This window comes from Athalia rosae, chromosome 1 (assembly GCF_917208135.1).
Source record: "Athalia rosae chromosome 1, iyAthRosa1.1, whole genome shotgun sequence".
NCBI classification, from domain to species: Eukaryota; Metazoa; Arthropoda; class Insecta; order Hymenoptera; family Athaliidae; genus Athalia; species Athalia rosae.
Genome location: NC_064026.1, coordinates 19,424,853 through 19,444,169, shown reverse-complemented (window position 1 = coordinate 19,444,169; position 19,317 = coordinate 19,424,853). Strand labels below are relative to the sequence as shown.

Below are 19,317 nucleotides of genomic sequence, written 5' to 3'. Positions count from 1 at the left end.
TTACCCATTACACGCACGCGTATATGTACACGTACATACCGTGTGTACGTATACGAGCACGGTGTGCCTGGCAGACTTTGTTACCATATACCATTCGTATATTCCGTATAAATACCGGTCGTCGTCGTATATGCAACACAACTTGTATAATATTTATATCTGGAGTGACCCAACTTAACCCAATCAAACCTGACCCGCGTACAGTAGTTACGCCAACTTCGTATTACCCTCGAGCTATACGACCACGTAGTATTTCCATTCCGCTTAGGTACCGATCCATACCCGCGATACTCCGGATACAATCTGGCGCCAGGTGCATTGAAATCACCAGCCGAACTAACGTGAAAAATGAAGGAAATTTTTTCACTCATTTTTCCCTATCAAGTTACGCGGCCGATGGTCGCAAAACTGGACTCAGGTGGTCGAAAATATCGTTCGTTCGCCGTTGGTGTGTACACGTATAAGAAGGAAGTAGAGTGTGTGCGGGGGGGGGGGGGGGGGCCCGACCCGCGAATAGAACGATACAAACGAAAATGAGAAATATCGTGGCGAAGGCGTGATTTGACGCGTGTCCATTTACGTGTACATTACCTATCTACGTATCCGCCGCATGGGTGGTCATCGTATTACACGAATTGCTGGAGACGCGCTCGAGTAGAAATTCCCTTCGTACGTACGTATAAGAAGCTTATGAGATAATTATTGTTCGTCGGTCTATCCGCCGTTGCAGTTGAGCTCGGGCTCGCGCTCCCGCTTTCGCCGAGAGTCGTCGGTGCCGCCGACGTAGCGCCGGCCGGCCTGTGGTATACAACCGCGGCCGTGCATCTCGTACGCGGGCATATAATTGTTTCAACGTTTTAATAACTGCCCTCGCCTACGTACGGTGATTCGCGTTGGTCGTCGCGGTGTTGTTCCGCTCGGCGAGGGAACGCCGTGGATCGTAGAGAGAGAGAGAGAGAGAGAGAGGGAAGATCGCAAGTCCCGCGGCGGCGAAAGGGAGACGGACGAGTCGATGCACGCGAGAGTTCGCTTCGAGCGGAGAACACCGAGCCGGTCGGTCTCCCGGCTCCCTCGTAGAGAAATATCGCAAAAGGCGAGGCGCGCGTAACAAACACGAACATAAAATAGAAGAGATGGCCGCGCACACCTATGCCGACGGCGAGGGTTGACACCGAACTAAGATATCGCTCTTAATTATTTTATGACGACTTCATCGCACGCTAGCGCGCCGCCCGTACCGTAGGTCGCTAAAGTCCCCGCGCAAATGTCGTTAGACTCGAGTTTATTGAAATGCCTCGGTAATTGATCTATTAGCATTCGTTTGCTTTTAAGTATAAACTGCCGCGACGCGCGGTAGCAACGGGGTGTACGTGTAACCTCCACGTGCAACGCACCTTACGGTACGTATATACGTCGGATAAAAATAAGATTACTTCAACTTCGTCCGGTAGTACAAGTTACGTTAATTGCTTTTCACTGTTGGTAATCGTCGATCTAATGGACCTCGACGTATACCCTGTACATAACGCGTTCGTACTTTTCGACTGGGACAACTGCGGGACACACGTCCCTCCCGTCGGGTCGCTCGCGGCCTTCCTTCTTCTTCTTCTTCTTTTTATTTTTTCTCTCGCTTCCTTTCAACGAAAATAGGGCTTTGCCAAACTCTCGTCGTCCCCTCTCTTTCTCTCGGTTATCGAACGAATTTCGCTCGATTATAACATCAGCCGATGATAGCAGCGGTTTGTATGGTTTGCGAGAAAAACATCTTTGCGTCGCGACCGTTATTGTTACGTAGATAGTGATCGGTGTCGGTGGCCACGTATTATTTTGTACGGTATTTACGGTAAAAATCGCGTACGTGCGGTATACGTTTACCTTGCCGCAGTTTTCGCGATGCATCAGCTACAGTGCGGCGCGAGGCAGGGATCAGAATAGCACGGCGATACACGTCGACAGCGTGCATGAATCATGTAACAAGTTTAATTTATAGCACGAATATAAAACACGCTTTGTGCGAGCGGGTAACCACAGTAAGCACTGTCCAGCTGTTGTTGCTTGCTTTTAGCTAAATAATACAATTATACAACGCACGATACGAGCGCGACGGCAGGACGAACGAATCGACGCCGACGGAGAATCGTAACGGTGGAATATTTTCTTTCATCGATTTGCCGCGCGTAATTTTATCGTCGTCCCTCCATGAATCATGCATGAATATATTCACCTGTCGATTATCTTCGAACGACCATCTCTCTTATCTGTTTTGGATCCGTATGGAGGTAAACAAGGATTTGATCGTCTTCCGTTCCGTGCGAACGATTTCCCTAATCCGATCCGTCGATCGGAGAGATTTGTATCGTTATAAAGAGCAAAAATTCAGCCCGGTCAAAGGACCCTCCTTTGCTACGTCAACGAAAATACTTCACGTTAGATCGGTTAATAAAATCGCACGATGTTCGACCTCCTCTGACTCCGGTATCGATTCAAACAGTCGGACGTGCACCTCGTGTTTTGCTAACAATAAGTAGAGACGTATAATTGCTTCGCCGTACGCGCCAATAGCTATATAGCTAAAGGTCCGGATGGTTTTCCTCGACTCTACGTCGTATTCAACGAACGCTCGAGAAATTGTTGTAAATTCAATTTATCGAAAATAATCGATCGAAGAAACTAAAAGGATAGAAAGTTACACCGGTCGACGAAAGCAGCGATATTAATCTCATGCCTCCGCAAGGTCGTTACTTTTCTCCTGCCCATTTTCCGAGTAAACATTACGACCGCGAAGCACACGAGGTTCGGAAATAACGAAAAAAAGAGATCGTCGACTCGTCGGGCTGTCCCTTAAATTTCACGAGCCAATTAATAGCGATCATTAAAACTCCTCTTATTCTTTTTTTTCCAGGAGGAGAGCGAGCTCTCGAGCAAGCGGTGGGCCAGTGCGCCCCGCCGACCAGCCAGCCCCTACATCCTGGGGGCCCCCACGTCCAGGGAGGTGAGTACCGACGACGACGTCGAAAACGAAATATGAAAAAGCGAACGATCGCCGATCGCGGAATCGTCTCGGTCCGTTCGTCGATTTTACGGATTGGATGGGTGAAATTCAGCGAGACGAAAATGTCGGATAAGACGGTCACCGCCGATGGAAACTGGCCGGCGAACGTGACGACCTTAGCCAAATCGTTAGGTATCCCACGTGGTCCCGTCCGCGTCGGTTCGCCAGGTGCGACCGCGCGACGTGTATTTGCGGAACGACGGGGGCGCCCAGTTTCCGCGAGACAGCGACAAAAGCGGAGCGTCGCCGCGACGCATTGGCACGTCTCCTCCAGCGCGCGAGGATAGAGAGAAACCGATTAGCGCGTCGACTCGCGGAAAGACGTCGTAATGGAAAAAGCTGCGCGTCTCGTAGAACAACTTTTATAATATCTCGATCGTTCGTCTCGCGTCCTTGCGGCGAACGTATCGCCGTACGCCGCACAGATCGATCGCCGCGCGTTAACCGAGCGGAATTTCGAAACGGTATCGAAATCCGCGCGGAATCTCGCGGCGCATGTCACCGCTGAGCACGAGAAAACGAAAGAAGAAAAAAATGAAGAAAGAAAAAGTCGCGCGTACGGCCGTAAACTTTGGCGAACGCGGGGTGGCTCGATGATCGTAAAGAAATATAGCGGCGTCAGTTTCTTTCGGATATTTCCTCGAAGCATCGATCCGGTGCGTCCACTTCGTAAACCTCTCTTCTCGCGGTCGTAGAAGGAAGCCGTCGAAGAAATCCAGTCGATAAGGTCCGGCCGGGGGCGAGGGAGAGGAGGAAGGGCGCCTCTGACGCGGCCCGACATGCGCCACGCACATTAGCGCCTCGCTCGCGAGCGCAACCGGAGAACTGTAACACATTGAAATAAGCGAACTCGCCTCTCGCCTCTCGCCTCTCTCCGCAACTTATGTTCACCTCGTTGTATATCGAGCTGCCAAAACTAACGGAGCGGTTCTTTCGGTCACAGGTGTTCTTCCAGAAGGGCCCTCTGCGAGACGTATAATTGATTTTCCGAGACCTTCGACGAACTCGATACACGGAGGAATTTTCGCGGTACACGCGGCGACGATCCGAGTATAAAACGCCATTTAGCCATTCGGATTATCGTCGGAGAGAAGCGAGAAATCCGCGAATGAGCAGCGGCATTGCACCGAGGCTTGTTTTGTATGCATACAAAGTTAGGTACTGCGGACGAGAGTTCCTTCGGCTAACGTAGGACAAGTTAAGGAGCTCTCCGACGCGCGGTGCATTTGTGTTGCCAGTTCCCTCGGTTACCTTTACATTTTTCTTCTCTTTTTCCTCCTCTTTTCTTATTTCTTCGCCGTCTACCCATCTCTCCTTCTCTCTCTCTCTCTCTCTCTGGTCTTTCATTCGTCCCGCATGCTTGAAATAACCTGAACCTGCTTCGAAAGAGACCGCGCCTTTCTGTATTTCTGCATACAAAGCGACATTCCCGCGTCTCTGACGGAGGGATGAGCGAAGGTCGATGGGATACCGTGTTTCTCTCAACGGATACGTCTTCGATGAAACAAGACGACACGAAAAAACTTTCAAACTCTCAAACGCCCAACTTTCATTCACCGTTCGAGCTCGACTGTTCCAACCCCGTCTTAACGAACGCACGTCCGATATATATATGAAAGGAAGAAACGGTCCTAACGGACGCACACCGAACCCGATCGAGAAAAGCGCACTCGTAACACGAATACACCACCAATTAATAGCCCGTACAACCGGCGCACGGAATCGCGCTTCGATATTACAACATCTAATTAGCTGTGGAGAGACCCGGTGATGCGGAGCCGCTCACATTTGCCGGACGGGCTCCGTCGGTGAGCCCCGGGGATTAGCGTCTCTCGCGCCACCGCGAGTCGATCTCTTCGCCGCTCTTTTCTCCCTGTAATGTAGTAGGAGAGGTCCATCTATAACGGCGCAGGAGTTACCCCGCGTTTGTTGCACGTTGGCAACGTGCGTCCGATGCAGAGCCAACGCAAACGTAACGTAACGCGAGCACCGAGCTTCCCACGCCAATTAAACATGACTCATTAACAGCCACCGAGAGAGCACCGGAGCTCACGGGGCAGTCGAGGTAACTCGGGATTGATGCCCACCGGCTTCTCGGGGGCGTCTCCGTACGATATGTTGTACTCTTACAAAGCGCGATCGATCGGAACTAATCACGGCGAATACATATATATATATATATATATGCTTGAAGTATGCTTGAAATAATATGTATATATATATGCGCGCGATCGACATCCGCGTGTATCGGCGCGTGTTTACCGAAAACGATTCGTTGATATTTCAGTCTTTTTGGTAGCGACGTACGTTATCGGCGATTTTTCCAAGAGGAAATTCCTCGATGCTCGATGCGATTCTGACCTTGAGCGAGATTGCGGCGGCGGCGGCGGGCCGCCTCGATAACCGATTGGATATGCTTCGTATCTTGTTCCGTTTCGACCTCTACCACGTATCTCTATATGTATATTCTTTCATTCTTGTTTCGGAAAAAGGACTCGGAACAGGTTGTGGCGCGCGGTTGGTTCATCCGAATTTGGAACGGGTGCGTTTCTATGTATGTATACGTGTATAGAATATATATATATCGTGTACGCGCAGGTGATCATCGCCGAGAGCGGACCTACACCGGTGATCGCGCGTACGCAACCGCGTCACACCGATGTTTCGGTAATATTCGTGATACCGGCGATTCGTCGCGTTCCGATACTCGCCGGCTCCGTGTGACGATCAATTAAAAACGGTGACCCGCTATTTTTTTGTATCGCTACGACCTAACCGTGCGCTTACGTGTCTCGCAATCTTCTCTCAATCCCTATAACAGAAGACTTTCCTTCGCCTTCGAAGCCTTCGCCGCGTTCGTCTTCACTCCAAGTCGTTCGATCCCACAGTGGATGTCCGATAGAGTTACGGTGTTACACGCGTTGGTGTAGACTTTTACCGGTACCGTCGGCTAGACTGGAACAATTCCACCTCCTCCGGTGAAAACGCGTATTAGGAAAGTCAAACGGCAACGGCTACCACCGTGCCAAAGCGGGGAATCCCGCGTACGGGGTTTATACGCGGCCTCTGTATACCTCTACAGATATACCTATGTATACACAATTGTGGACATTGCACCGTGTATACTACCCGCGCGAGTAGGTTTGTTCCGTAAGCAAAGTGGAATTCCAGCTATCGGAAGCAATCGCAAAATCGTCGCGCAATTATTTACCCTGCGTAGTAGGGCTGGCGCGGTTTCCTCTACGCACCACCACCTACTTACTACCTCTCTACCCACTTTGACTGGAACGTTGATACGGCGACGAACTTAGAATCTTCGTGTAGCTAACGGATTCGTACAGATATATATATGTATATACGTATACGTGCGGCACAACCGTCTCCGCGGCTGTGCGTAATGCACCTCGTGGACGCGCGGGTTTGTGACCAACACACCGAAATACTGTTCACTTATAGTACCGGCGTTGTACGGACTACACATTGTTACGGGTATAAACTTTGCCGTACGTACATCCCGTTATGTGCTTTGCACGGCTAATATCGCTCGACGGTGGAGAGATATCGAGAGCTGACAATATGAAGCGCAACGCGGGGACGGACGGACGGACGGACGAATCTTTTGGGAGTGCCTGGGAAAAATTTCGATTTGAATCGTACGCGTGTTCGATGTGTTCATGACGATTGGCGTGCGCCAATTCCCATTTGGACGGTGCCGCGTACCTACCACCCAGCGTGGATTGGTCTAAATTTCAACAACGCGGACTCGTCGCGTCGTTGCGTCGTTTCAATCTACCGGAGAACAATCAAAGTCGTTAGTACGATATACTGCGTCTGTTAATTAGAGACCGCATACGAGTCCAATTGGGTCGGTCCGACGATACGTTCGCAGCTCGTCTAATTTATCCGGCTTGTAAAGTAAACGCGACGTTGTATACTCGGGGCTCCGTGTAACATCGGGATTGAACCAGCCGAGGGCGAGTCTGAACGCGAAGAACGTAGATCGGCAGAACTGTCTCGATCCGGATGAAAAAAAAAAAAAAAAGCTCGTTATTTGTACCGGCGCGCCGCGGCGGTGATCGCGGTGCCGTGAAATTCAACGCAAATTGTTCCAAAAAATGTTCGCTCATCCGACGACAGATGAGACGCGATTCTCCTCTTCGGTTTCCGAAGAATAAATCGGGAGAACGAGATTCACTTTTGCGAAGGACAAAACGCTGAGCGGATCCGTCGTGGGGTTTGGGTGTAGTGATGTTTTTCAACGCTATAGACGAAGTCGGTCGTCGGTCGGGTATATCGAGCGTCTGGCCACTCCCGGATTTGCGGAGGTGTCGTCACCGTCCGCACCGAACGTCCCCTGACTCCTCTCCGAATTGCGTAACCGCTAGTAGAGAACCACGAGCTACACACCGACTGCGCGGCGCAGCGTAGTATAAAGCGTAGCGCACGTTACAGTACGACGCTGTGTATACGGTGTTACGGTACGGGGTACAGTACCGAGCACCACACCTTCGTCACGGACAACATCGCGGCGTTCTACATCGCCGCATCGCGCCCATCTGTTCCACCGGTTGAGAGAGACTGTTCCATCTGTGCCGGTCATCCTGGCCTTTGTCTCCTGCGTGGGCGTCAGAAATCTATTGTTACCGTGGAACGATGCTATAAAGTTGACGCAGATACGGATCGAAAATGCGGCTTGTGGTATAACCGTACGTACGCGCACACACAACGATAATCGAACAAGTTTCTGATCGAGCGGCACGTTGCTTGGGGTTAAAAAAAACAAAATAAAAAAACAAAAAAAACAAAAAAACAAAAAAAAAACAAAAAATAACAGAAACGGAGGACGAGAAAAAAAGCAAACGCGCGCCGGCGATCGTGATCGCTGGATTCTTTCGAGAGGAGTCAATAGCTCGACTCGACTCCTCCGCTAATTTCGAGTCTCGTTACTCGCCGTTTCAAATTGCCGAAAATTAGGATTCTCGTCCGGAGTTTGCCAACTGAATTTGAGTTGATTCCCGTGTCGCGCGACACGTCGCCATTCGCACCTTATTCATTTCTTACCGAGCGGAGAGTGACTCGCTCGATGAGGTCGGCACAGGTAGGTGAAACGTTCGGCTATCAAAGGTCGACGACCCAGAGGTGTATCGTCCGGGGCGATACGTTCGTATGTTGCGAACATCACCAAAGCCACGAACGCGGCTTAGACCGGAGGGATCGCGAGTCCTAGTTGAGACTCCTGCGTTTTAATATACCGTATGCATATATTGAAACGAGGCGCGTCTTCAATTGTTTCTCGGAGTCGCGCGCACTTTGCTGCCCGGCATTCCTTGCCGTTTCACACGCGGCCCACGGTACCCCCGAGCCGCCCGGCCGTTCGCCGATCCCTCTATGGAACTCGGATAACAATGAACGCTTTCCGCAATGCCGACTGCGGTGCGCCGCTAAACTTGGACGGTGTATTCTAATTAATATGATAATTACGCGTACCTTTGCGCTTTTCATTACGTTTCGGTATCTCCGCAAGCGTGTATACAGAAACTCGCACGGAAGCTCATGGGAACCCGTACCCCGCCGGAACTTGCTTATATTTTTTCTCCGGTCATCTTTCCGAGCTAATCTACGCTACGCAGATCGGAGATTGCAACGATCGCCGGTATCGCTTTCGAGTTCGCTTATTTTCTCCACCCCGCGGAGCTTTTTCCCACGTAACGTCGTACCGTTTCGCGGCAGAGACGATTTTTCGCGTGGAAAAAAACGCGCGGGGGCGGCGGATCCGCCCGCGACCCGTTGACCCCCCCCCCCCCCCCCCCCCCGATCAATCGGTCGGCTCTGCGGCGACCGAATGTGGCAACGGAACGCTCGCGCATTGCGCGCGGAACGCGGGCACCGACCGTTTAGTAACTGTTTGCGAGCGGAGTCGAGGCGGCTCGGCGAGCGCAACGGGCCGTACCACCGCCCACGCCTTTCAATCTCTTCGTTTTTAATTGCCGGCTGTCCGTGAGCCCGTCGTAATTGTACCAACGACGCCTTTATTATTCCCATGAATCGAATCGCGTCGCATGTCGTCGCCATTGTTCGCCTCAACCACCCAAAGTGTCGGTACGGTATTCGTTTCGTCCTACCGGGTACAGTTGACCGACCGTCCCGACCTTCGGGTTGCGCGCGGAGAGGGCATAAATTATTTCACTCTTATTTACACCCACGCTCATAAATACGGCCTTTAAGTACGGAACGCGACTGGAGAGGTTCGATGTTTCGGACATCTTGATCAACCCTCAAGGGTACCGCGCCCGTCCTCCTATCCTCGAAGCGAAACTTATCTCGCTATATAGCAGCGATTTCTTATCCCATCGGCATTCCGCATAGCTTCTGCATGTGTGCAGGCGCTCGGTCGGTTTCCTTCTCTTTTATTTCGTTTACAATTCGGTTTTACGATCGGTTTCTTCCGAACACGGTACGATATTCTCGTTAACGAACTATACGCGGCATACGCGTACCGCGAGGATGGAGAATATACTTATTCCGTAATTAAGAAGCGGTTACCCCGACCACGATTCAAAACACGCGTCGTCCTGCACGTAGAGCGCAGCTGCGGTGCTTATGGCGCCGCGACAGTCATCGCATTTCCCACCGAGAAGTTTAATGTCGGTGTCGGACGGAATAACGCGGCAATTCGCCATTTCGAATAGTGTCCAGTCGGTAGTGTCAGCGGAATACCCGTAGCAGCGACTCTCGACTATTTGTTCAGCCTGCGGAGCATATGTCGTCGTTAACGTTGCTCCCGTGCCGATGTTGTTACATGGTCAAGAAGTACCGTATTTTCTATTCCGCCTCGCAACGTACGTACGTACGTACTCGAGGCTGCCCGCTTACCTGCACATCCAGTGCGCACGTTTTGATACTCCTCTCGTCAAAAGCCACTCGCTTGTACATAGAAACTCATATATGTATATATGTATACACAACGGGCATTCCGTGTCAACGCATGTCCGTGTCTCCCAACAGTTCGCGTTCGCCTCTCTCTCTCTCTCCCTCTACTATCCGGAAATTTAATTCGCTGTCGTCATATTACTATAAGCCGGAGAAACGAACGGATATACCGGACAAGACAAACGATCAAATCTAGCGTTTACACGTCTAACACCGCGTCGGCTGAACCGACTCAAAGCCCACCGCTGCGTGAGGCTACATCGACCTCACGGGTGGCATCCGGACATCTGACTCGTGTGAATCGGAATATATTTCCGCGCTCTGTCGTCGTGGATCGTTATTGGCGGCGATAAATCGAGGGGCGAACGACGACTTTGTATTTCGCAGGTCGCGACGAGGTGCCGCGTTCGTTGCGGGGTTTTCGTCATTATACCTATCCCAATTTTTCCGTGAAATTTTCCAACGGCCAAGTTTCAAGTGCGTAACTTGTTCATAACTTCGTTATTTTAAGAATTTTCTGACGGATAACACTTCCGGCGGATACGAGTCTCGCCGTTCCAAGTATTAAGCACCGGGGTACGGCGAAACTGGGCATATTCCGGTCGTCTGGTTTTTTACGTTTTGACGTTCGAACGTCACTTTTTATCCGCGATCTCCGCTCGACGTTCCTCGGAATTCCATTGAACACGCGCTGGAGTATCGGCGAGCATCACCGACAGCCCGCGGGCGATACCGAACTCGCGGATTTTTATCTCGTCTCTTTTTTTTTTTTTTCTCTCTCTCGCCCGCAAGGAACGCTCTGATTTCATTTTTTTTTTTACCCTCGCCTCGTTCGACGGACGGACGTCCGACGGCTCGATCTCCTATTCGGGGTCGATTCCGTTCTGGTTTCCGTCTTCTCCGAGCGATCAACATCCCGTCCGGTCGGACTAATCGTCGTGTTTGCTGATCCGAGATAGCGCGAAACGTGCCCGACGTTAAGGTACTGACCGATTCCGTGTATCATATTTCAGTCGGAATATAACCGACAATACTTTAACCGGGCGCGACCGACCGACCGACCGACCGACCGACCGCTCCAGGACCTTCGAAGCTATCGCAGCCGGGCCGGATCTCACCAGACGTCTGGCTGTCAATCACCCAATTTAGAATTTACCGGACTCCTCCCGTGAGGTTTCCTGTGTAATTGTAGGCTCGCTTACCACAGAGGAGGGTCAAAATTTACCGTAAATAAATTCATGGCCCCACGTATCCCGGCATAGGTAAGTTTTATTGAATGATAACGTTTAATGATAGGTGTATAATACGTCGGTAGACGTACGTTTGACCGATCGATCGATCGACCGATTTTCATTCCACAATTATACAGCGGTGTACGTACGCGCGTTTATACGTAAATCGGGGATATTCGTTGAAAAAATTACGAGCGCTGCTGCTCGGAACGGATAAGGTAAATTCCGATCGACGTCGATGTCCCGTGTGGTCCTCGCGGTGATCGACGATACTCGATCGTTTCATTAGTATGTCGCCTTGGTTATTTCGCCACCATGGTAAGAAAAGTGATAAATTTCACGTTTATTCGATAGAGAAGATCTCGCTCGTCAGTCGGCGTGTTTCATGTAAAATCTGGCGACCGGCGTATCCACGTCAAAAGTTAAATCGATCAAGTTTTTTTCGCTCACCGTTCCGCGGGTTTCTTACGATTCGTCTCTCGCACAGCGCGCGGTGTAAAAAGGAAGTACGTAAAAAGAAAGAACTCTCCACGCGTCATAGATCTTTATACACTCGTCAAATAGATTACCAACCATCACTTACGGTATTTGCGCCATTTCGTGTCAGCTGTTACACTTTTTGTTGCTCGATTTTCTTGCACGATCTCATCGATTGCCGTGCAATTTTGCAAGCTGTTATCCGCCGCCTGATCGACGGGACCTCCCAAATCGTGAAAATTCGACTGATTCCGAAATGAATGATGGATTATCGTCATTGTCATTTTCGTTTCATACGGTTGTTATTATCGTTACTATTACTATCGCTATATCTTTCGCACAGCGTGTGGTCTGGATAAATTATAGTTCAACCTTTTTCCCGATCGTTCGATAAAATTAACGAAGAAGAAGTTTCCATATATATATATATATATTAAGATCATTGCAACTCGCGGAGAAAGTTGGATAAATTCTTGCATTCTACGTCGTGTGTGGATTAGAATATAACTTGATAATCCTCGGTTATATATGTATACGAGTGCGCGGAGTGCGTCTTTTTCGCATACATATATATATATATATATATATATATATATATATATATATATATATATATATATTATATACATATTTCTGTTTCCTTCGTCATTATTGGCATTATTTTATGGGTTTTATATCGCTCGTGTCGCTGTGTGTACAGGCGAGGGGATTATATCGGTAAGCTGTGATCCTTACAGACGTGGATATCTATTGGGTTTAGTAGTTGCTGTTTTAATTGAATCGTGGCATGGCATGCGATATCGCAAGGAATCTAATCGATGGTGGTAATGACCCGTCGTCTCTGGTCGACCACCACGACGCCACGTGAGATATCGATCCCATGCGGAACGGGCGGGCGGAGGGGAGGAGAGGAGAGGAGAGGGTCGTCCACCGATCGATTCAACGTTGGTTTTCGCCTGAATAAACAAAATTCCTCTGCGCTTGTGAATTCAGTTTATTAGTTCTCTCGTCTACCGATTTACCGCCAAGTTCTTCTCCGTAACCCCCGTCGCGATAATTTCTCGAAAATCATCAGCCTAGGTGATTTGATTTGATTTAATTTTTTTTTTTTTTTTTTTCACTCTTCTTTTCTATCGTCCGACGTACGGTCGTTGGAGCGAATTCGCAAAAATGCATCGTTGACGAGGTTCGCGGACGTTAACGATTTTACGCAATATATGTATATATATATACCGGTGTGGAGTGGAGCGTATATCGAAGCGGCGGGGTGGTGATAACCCCCGGGGCAATAATTAAAGAGCGATTCGGATCGTCGATAAAAAATCGTTACGATAAATCTGTAGGCGCACCTCCGAGTTGAATATAATTAAGACCGTGATCGTTGCAGCTAATTAAACTGAATTCGATTCCAGTTTATTCGATAATTATCCGTGCTTCTGTCTCGGACGGATCAACCCGGAATCTCGGTAATCCAATCTTCGATCTTTGACATATACGAGCCTCTCTCTCCCTCTCTCCCTCCCTCTCTATCTGTTGAGCGATTAATTAAATTCAGCTGATGCAGAATCGGTAAAAATCACATTTCTAATAGCAAACGCACACGCAGGTACGCGCTTGCTTCCGCGTCTATCGGTCAGACCGTTCGAGGAAAGTATGGTATGTAGGGAGCGCGAAAGGACTTTACTCGCTAACTCAACCATAGATTACTACTTCGTGCGACAATGACCTCTGGTGCGCGCGAGCGCGCGTTTGTCGGAGGATCGGTACGTACAAACGCGACGCGCACATACACGCGTCCGTAGGGACAAACCTGAGGGAACACAACCGCCTCACCTGCGGCGGTGCGCTTATGTTCCAGAGGAGAGTTTGCCGCGGTGCAGGAGGAGGCGGCGGCGGCGGCGGCGGCGGCGGCAAACGCGGCAAACGCTTGAAGTTGGTGTCGGTAGTTGATAGGTATAAAAGTCCGCGCTGCCGGTTCTCTAGTTCCACGGAAGCGGTGCAAGTCATGTTAGTAGCGGTGAGTCGTTGGCGGCTCCCTACCGGTCGATTCTACAACGTAATATCATTATCATTCACCGAGTGAACCTTACAAGGTTAATCAATTATTATTGCTCGGGAGTCCCGGGTTACCCCCGTATCCTTATGGTCCGCAACGCCGCCGGTGCTGCGGCAGCCTCCGCACCGGAATGAATACGCTTCGAAGTTTAGAAACGATCGGCAGAAGGGATCGTCGAGTGATCGAGGTCGGTGTAGCGGCGAGCGACGCCGAGGTCCGATAATCGAAGCATAGATATATTGAAGCCTCTGGCCGTGCGTAATTTGACGGGAAATATGTTCGAGCGCGCTGACCGACAATGAGATGAGTCCGCGACGTCGTCGAGTTAGCCGCGGAGCGGAGCTAGACCGCGCTTATTATTTCCATAGGTATTACACCCCTCGCGATCCGCGCATTCGCGTTCGGCGAATTCAGAGATATATGGAAAAACGTGGTGCGCGCCTCCGCGATTAGATTTTGTAGCGGTTACAAGAAATTTGCCAAAGCAATTTTCAGACTCGGTTACATTATCGTAAGCCGGGTGATCAACCGCCGCGTATACCGGCACCGCCTCTACGAGGGGCAAGTTTCCCTTAGCGGGTACACTGAAGCTACACCGACAGCGAAAAACAGTCGGACTCACCGTTTTAATCGTCTCTTCTCAGATATACCTCGGTCAACACGGCGCCATTTCTATATTCGGTCTTTAGCGTTCGATGGGCTTTGAGGGAAAAACTGTTGTTACCGGTAAGTGAGCCTGTTAGCTTCTAAGAGAGGATACACTTTTTCTTCCCTCTCTTTTTGTTACCTACGCTTTTTTCCCCCTTCGTTATAAACCTCCGACATTCGTACGTCACGGTTACGTCCGCGGCGAACCGCGGAGAAGACGGTGCATATATTCGACGGGTGAGCCGCGGCGCCTTGGAACATCTGAGGGAAAATCGCCGCTGACGTGAGAACAGCGGTTATCGAACACCATCCCTCCCTTTAACCGATGAACTAGCGATCGTCGGAATACCCGCTACGCTCTTTTTTCGATCCACCCGAAGAATGATAGAGGAAAGTCCGATCCGCGACTGTTTTTAGAACGCCGGTATGAGAGAAGAGCCGCTACGTAATGCGCAACCGAGTCGATTTTACCGGTCGTACGGGAGAAGACGATGTAAGAGATGTTCAGGGTATAAGGTCGCTAACGACTCGCGGCGCGAGAATGATTAGCTCGGTAGTATAGCCGCGTTATTAGAGTCGATTTGTCGCGGATTGCTTCGTCGCTTGTTGTCGTGTCCGCGAATATGGCGTCGTCCGCCGGTGTCGCTAGTTTCATAAATCAAGAAAACCGTCGATATACCTCGTTGCGCGTGATAAAAATTGGACGGCGTTCGATTAAATATCGCCGACCGCGGTTGACGTTCGAATTTGTTTCGCGTCGATCGGTCGCCACGTACCACCGCCCGCGGAGTGAAGAAAAATTGAAAGTTTTTAAAAGAATTTTAATATCGCGCACATTCGTCGGTACACGGGCGTTGCGCACACCTCGGTACCTCGCGGTGCGGCCAACGCGTATCCATCAGTTCCGTCGGTCTTCCATCACCGCGAAAGAAGAGTAGGTATATTATACCACACGATAGATTTTCAATACAAAGTGATTTATAGACGTAATGCGATTTCGTTGCGTGCAACGCCGACGGGATGCAGGCTGCCCTCTGCCCGCACCTCGGATGAATATTGTAATTTCTTTACATCCGTATATATATATATATATATATATACACACACCGCGGTGTGTAATACATCACGCGGGATAGGGATTCCATCGCACGTATAACCAACGTGCATTCGTTTTCCCTTCGATTCCTACGGGGCGACGTTGCACCGCATTTGTTTTAATAACGTTTATGTAGGTAGCTGGGATTCGGGAACGCGCTCATCTTCGTCCACGCAGGGCGGCAAGACACGAGTCTAAGGCCAACGCGCTCGTCCGGTAACGTCGTCCATCTTTGTCGCTTTTTAGGGTCGACGAATTTACAACTATTTTTTTCGATTTTCAATCTACAATCATACGTGTCCTCGGGGCGCGTCGCGAGGATAAAAATCATGATCTTGGCGCCGCTAAATTAGTCCGGATAGAATCGATATTGAAAGATGTTTTGACAACGAAATGTCCGTTCGGATCAATAACGATTTAAATCGGTATCGGTTGATCGATAAACGGATAATAATTACGCTTCCTTCGTACCCCTTTAGATCACGTTCACTGTAGTGTACAAACGTACAAGCAATACGGTAGGAGAGGATCGGCGACCCTCGGTCGGTTTAAAATACCCGAAGATATCAAGATTGAAACGTCGGCGGTTAAATTTCATGCAGAGGCCAACTGACATACCGTATATAACATATGAAAAGTTGGAGTCGCTACAAAAATTTGACGTTTTCAAATAAAGTAACGTCAAGATCGCCCCGCACCTCGTACCGATATTGCGACGCTTATAGATACCAATGGAATCGAGACGATTATTTCCGGGAGAATTTATACTCGATTTCAAGTATGCGGTAACCAGGCGAGGGGATGACGATGGTTTATCGTTTTTCCGAACAGTTTCTCCGAAACAACATCTCGCGTCCGAAGTCGGGTCATCGACGTCATCCACCTGTCGATCCAACACGGATAGATAGATATATATATAGGAAACTGGGACAGGTACCTATATTCGTTACTCCGGACGTCCAAAGTACGTGTACACCGATACGCACGGCGGTCTGCACGTACACCGCGTTTCTATACAACGAGAGGCTGCGTTTCTTTGATCGATCGAAAAGATTAGCCGGCTTTATTTGTCAATTTATTCGATATACCGCGACGCGCCTTCGTTCGTCTCTCGCAACGGTGCGCGTTTAATCAATGACATCTTCACGGAGCGAAGAACCAGCCGCGTTTATATACATCTATATCGAACGTGAGGTCTTCGGGATATCATATCGAAGCGCGGACGAGGAAGAGAAAAGGGGAAGCGAAAAATCGCTGGGACTTACGTAATATGAGAGAAATGGCAGCGGAGAGGAGATATGCGTCGCGTGTGTGTGTGTGTGTGTGTGTGTGTGTGTGTGGGTAAAAAGTAGCGAAGGGTGGTTGACGGGGGCGTGTCCGAGGCAAGATTAATCGGTTGCAGCTTAATTCGCGTCGGTTCGAGCGCATAGCACGTCGCCTCGCGTCCCTCCGATTCGCCGTTTTTTCTTTCACCCGGCTGCACGGTGGCCTCGCAGATCTTCGGATGAGATTTGTTGTTTTTTTTTTCTTTTCTTTTCTCTTTTTTTTCTCAACAGAACTTTTGCCCACGCCAGAAGATATCGGCGGAGATTGTGTCACGGCCCCGCTGCGTTTTCGCCAACCCGTATAAGCGTCGAAGGGAAATTGGCCCACGTCGTCGTTCATCAAACTTATACTTATACGTATACACCACTCGGACTTTATACTCTCTCGTCTCGCTCGTACGATCGAGAGAAAATTTTTTCGAAAAATTCCTTTTTCTCTCGTTTACTTATCGACGATCATTTTATACGCGCCCGATCAAAACACATCCGAGCACACCGTTAGCGAGCGATCGACTCTTTTTCCTCCCCTTTTTTTTTTTTTTTTTTCTCCTCTTTACCTTTTATCTCATCGTCGGACAAACGAACTATGCCTGTTTGATTAGGCCATATTTACATGCGAGGAGCTTATCCGGCGATAAAATCGAAGCGGTTTAACGACCGGCATTCAGGTGAATCGATCGCGAACGGTTATCGATTGCAAATAACGTATTCATTGCGCTCAGATTAGGTAAGAATTTTTCGTACGACGTGTACGAAAACAAAAGAAAGAGAGAAAAATAAAAAAAAAACAAAACAAAACGCCAACCGCCAAACGCGTACGAATGCAGGTAGGCTACACATAAGAAGCTTGCGGGGTGCGTTCGCCGCTTTCGCATCGTTTTTCTTTTAAATTTACTCATTTCTTTTATTTTTTTTCCCTTTTCTTCAACGTCCGCTTTTCGAGCGAACGTGGATCCGAACTAAGTGGCCGCCGTACTCCGCGGGCCTTGAATACGTCCGTACATACATATATGCGTTGACCTTGGAACTCTCACGTTTGCGGGCGCGGAGCTCGGAAGCGTGCCTCCGGTTGCCCAAAGAACAAACCCGCAACAACCGAAGATGAACCCGAGCCGCAACTTTTAAAAGGGTCGGCAAAGCTCCTCTGTAACGTCATGTTCAAAAACTGTACATACATTACACGCTGGTGCGGCTATGGAGGATGATGTTGTTTCAGGTTACTTAATTACAGGGAGCTTCGCCCGTTTAGTTCGGGTACATGTTGTGTGTGTATACATATATATATATTCACTATATATTCAATATATATATTCACCTCGCGCGCGTGAGAGCAAAATGAAGAAAGAAAAAAAAAAAAAAAAAAAACAAATAGAAGAAGAAAAAGAAGAAGAAGAATTTTTTGGTATTATCGAGGGGAGAGCCGCTCTCTCTCTCTCTCTCTCTCTCTCTCTCTCTCGTATATATTTATACGATATTAATACCCGTTGAATCGAGTCCCAAAAATGGTACCGCGCTGTGGTGATTTAATACGGTGAATCGAAGACGCGGTGTATAATTATTGGAAAGTTTGCGCATTATAACCGATGCGATATGGTGATGCTTGGGTGTAATTGGTAGACTCGGAACCAGCGCTTTTGCTGCTCCCGCTGCAGGTAGATTTTATTACGCTGTACACACGAGCTACTCCCTCTTCTCGCTTCTGTCGCTGACCTGATCAATTATTACATTATTATACCACGCTAACCCGCCACCCCACTTGGTTTTTTTTCGTTTTTTCTTCTTCTTAACGAAAACAACAAAACTGAGAATAGACGAAAATTGCCTAACTTTCTCCCGTTCGAGTTGTGAGTTTTGGGTAAAATTGGGGTCGATTTTACCCTCGAAATGACTGGATCAATCGATATTACGAAGGGGATACGACGAGCTCGTGAAATTAGCCGATTAGTTGAGCGGATGGTAATATACCGCAGACGAAAGTAATTCTTTCTACCGATCTATAATCGTTGTAAGTCATTGTTAGAATATGATCCCTTCGCCGATGCATTCGTGACTTTCACCGTCGCAAGGTATATACATATATATATATATATATATATATATATACATATATATGTGCACGTGTATAGTAATGCGCGAATTACATGTAACCCGGTAATAATATTTCACTCCGACATTTCGGCCTGACATTTCGATCCACACCCATCGTCGGGCGGCGCGGCGATATTTGAGCGGTGGATCGAAACGATCGTCCGTATTTTTCAGTTCGCCGTTACGAAGATCCGGCGGTGAGAACCGAAATTAATCGTCGATCGAACGACCGCGGATCGTCGATAATCGTGGAACGCGAACGGCGATGTGTAAGCGAACATGTGCATCGTGCCACCGGCGCATCCGCGTTGCCTAATTGTCGATATGCCCTTTACGCTCGTAGCAGTAATCAAATTCGAGCGAAACGATTATCATCTCCGCGGAGCTGCATCGCGATCCGGTCTATTTCCTCC

The 19,317-nt window shown here is 49.1% G+C and overlaps 1 protein-coding gene across 3 annotated transcripts in view; it reads left to right on the top strand.

The window, feature by feature from the left end:
- LOC105692785 (putative uncharacterized protein DDB_G0271982) overlaps positions 1-19,317 on the top strand; it is a 253,124-nt gene that overhangs the window by 101,169 nt on the left and 132,638 nt on the right. For all 3 annotated transcript variants that reach the window (XM_048652535.1, XM_025747116.2, XM_048652529.1), the window contains exon 3: positions 2,903-2,992. In XM_048652535.1, the coding sequence (XP_048508492.1) occupies positions 2,903-2,992 (90 nt within the window). The remainder of the gene's footprint in view (positions 1-2,902; positions 2,993-19,317) is intronic.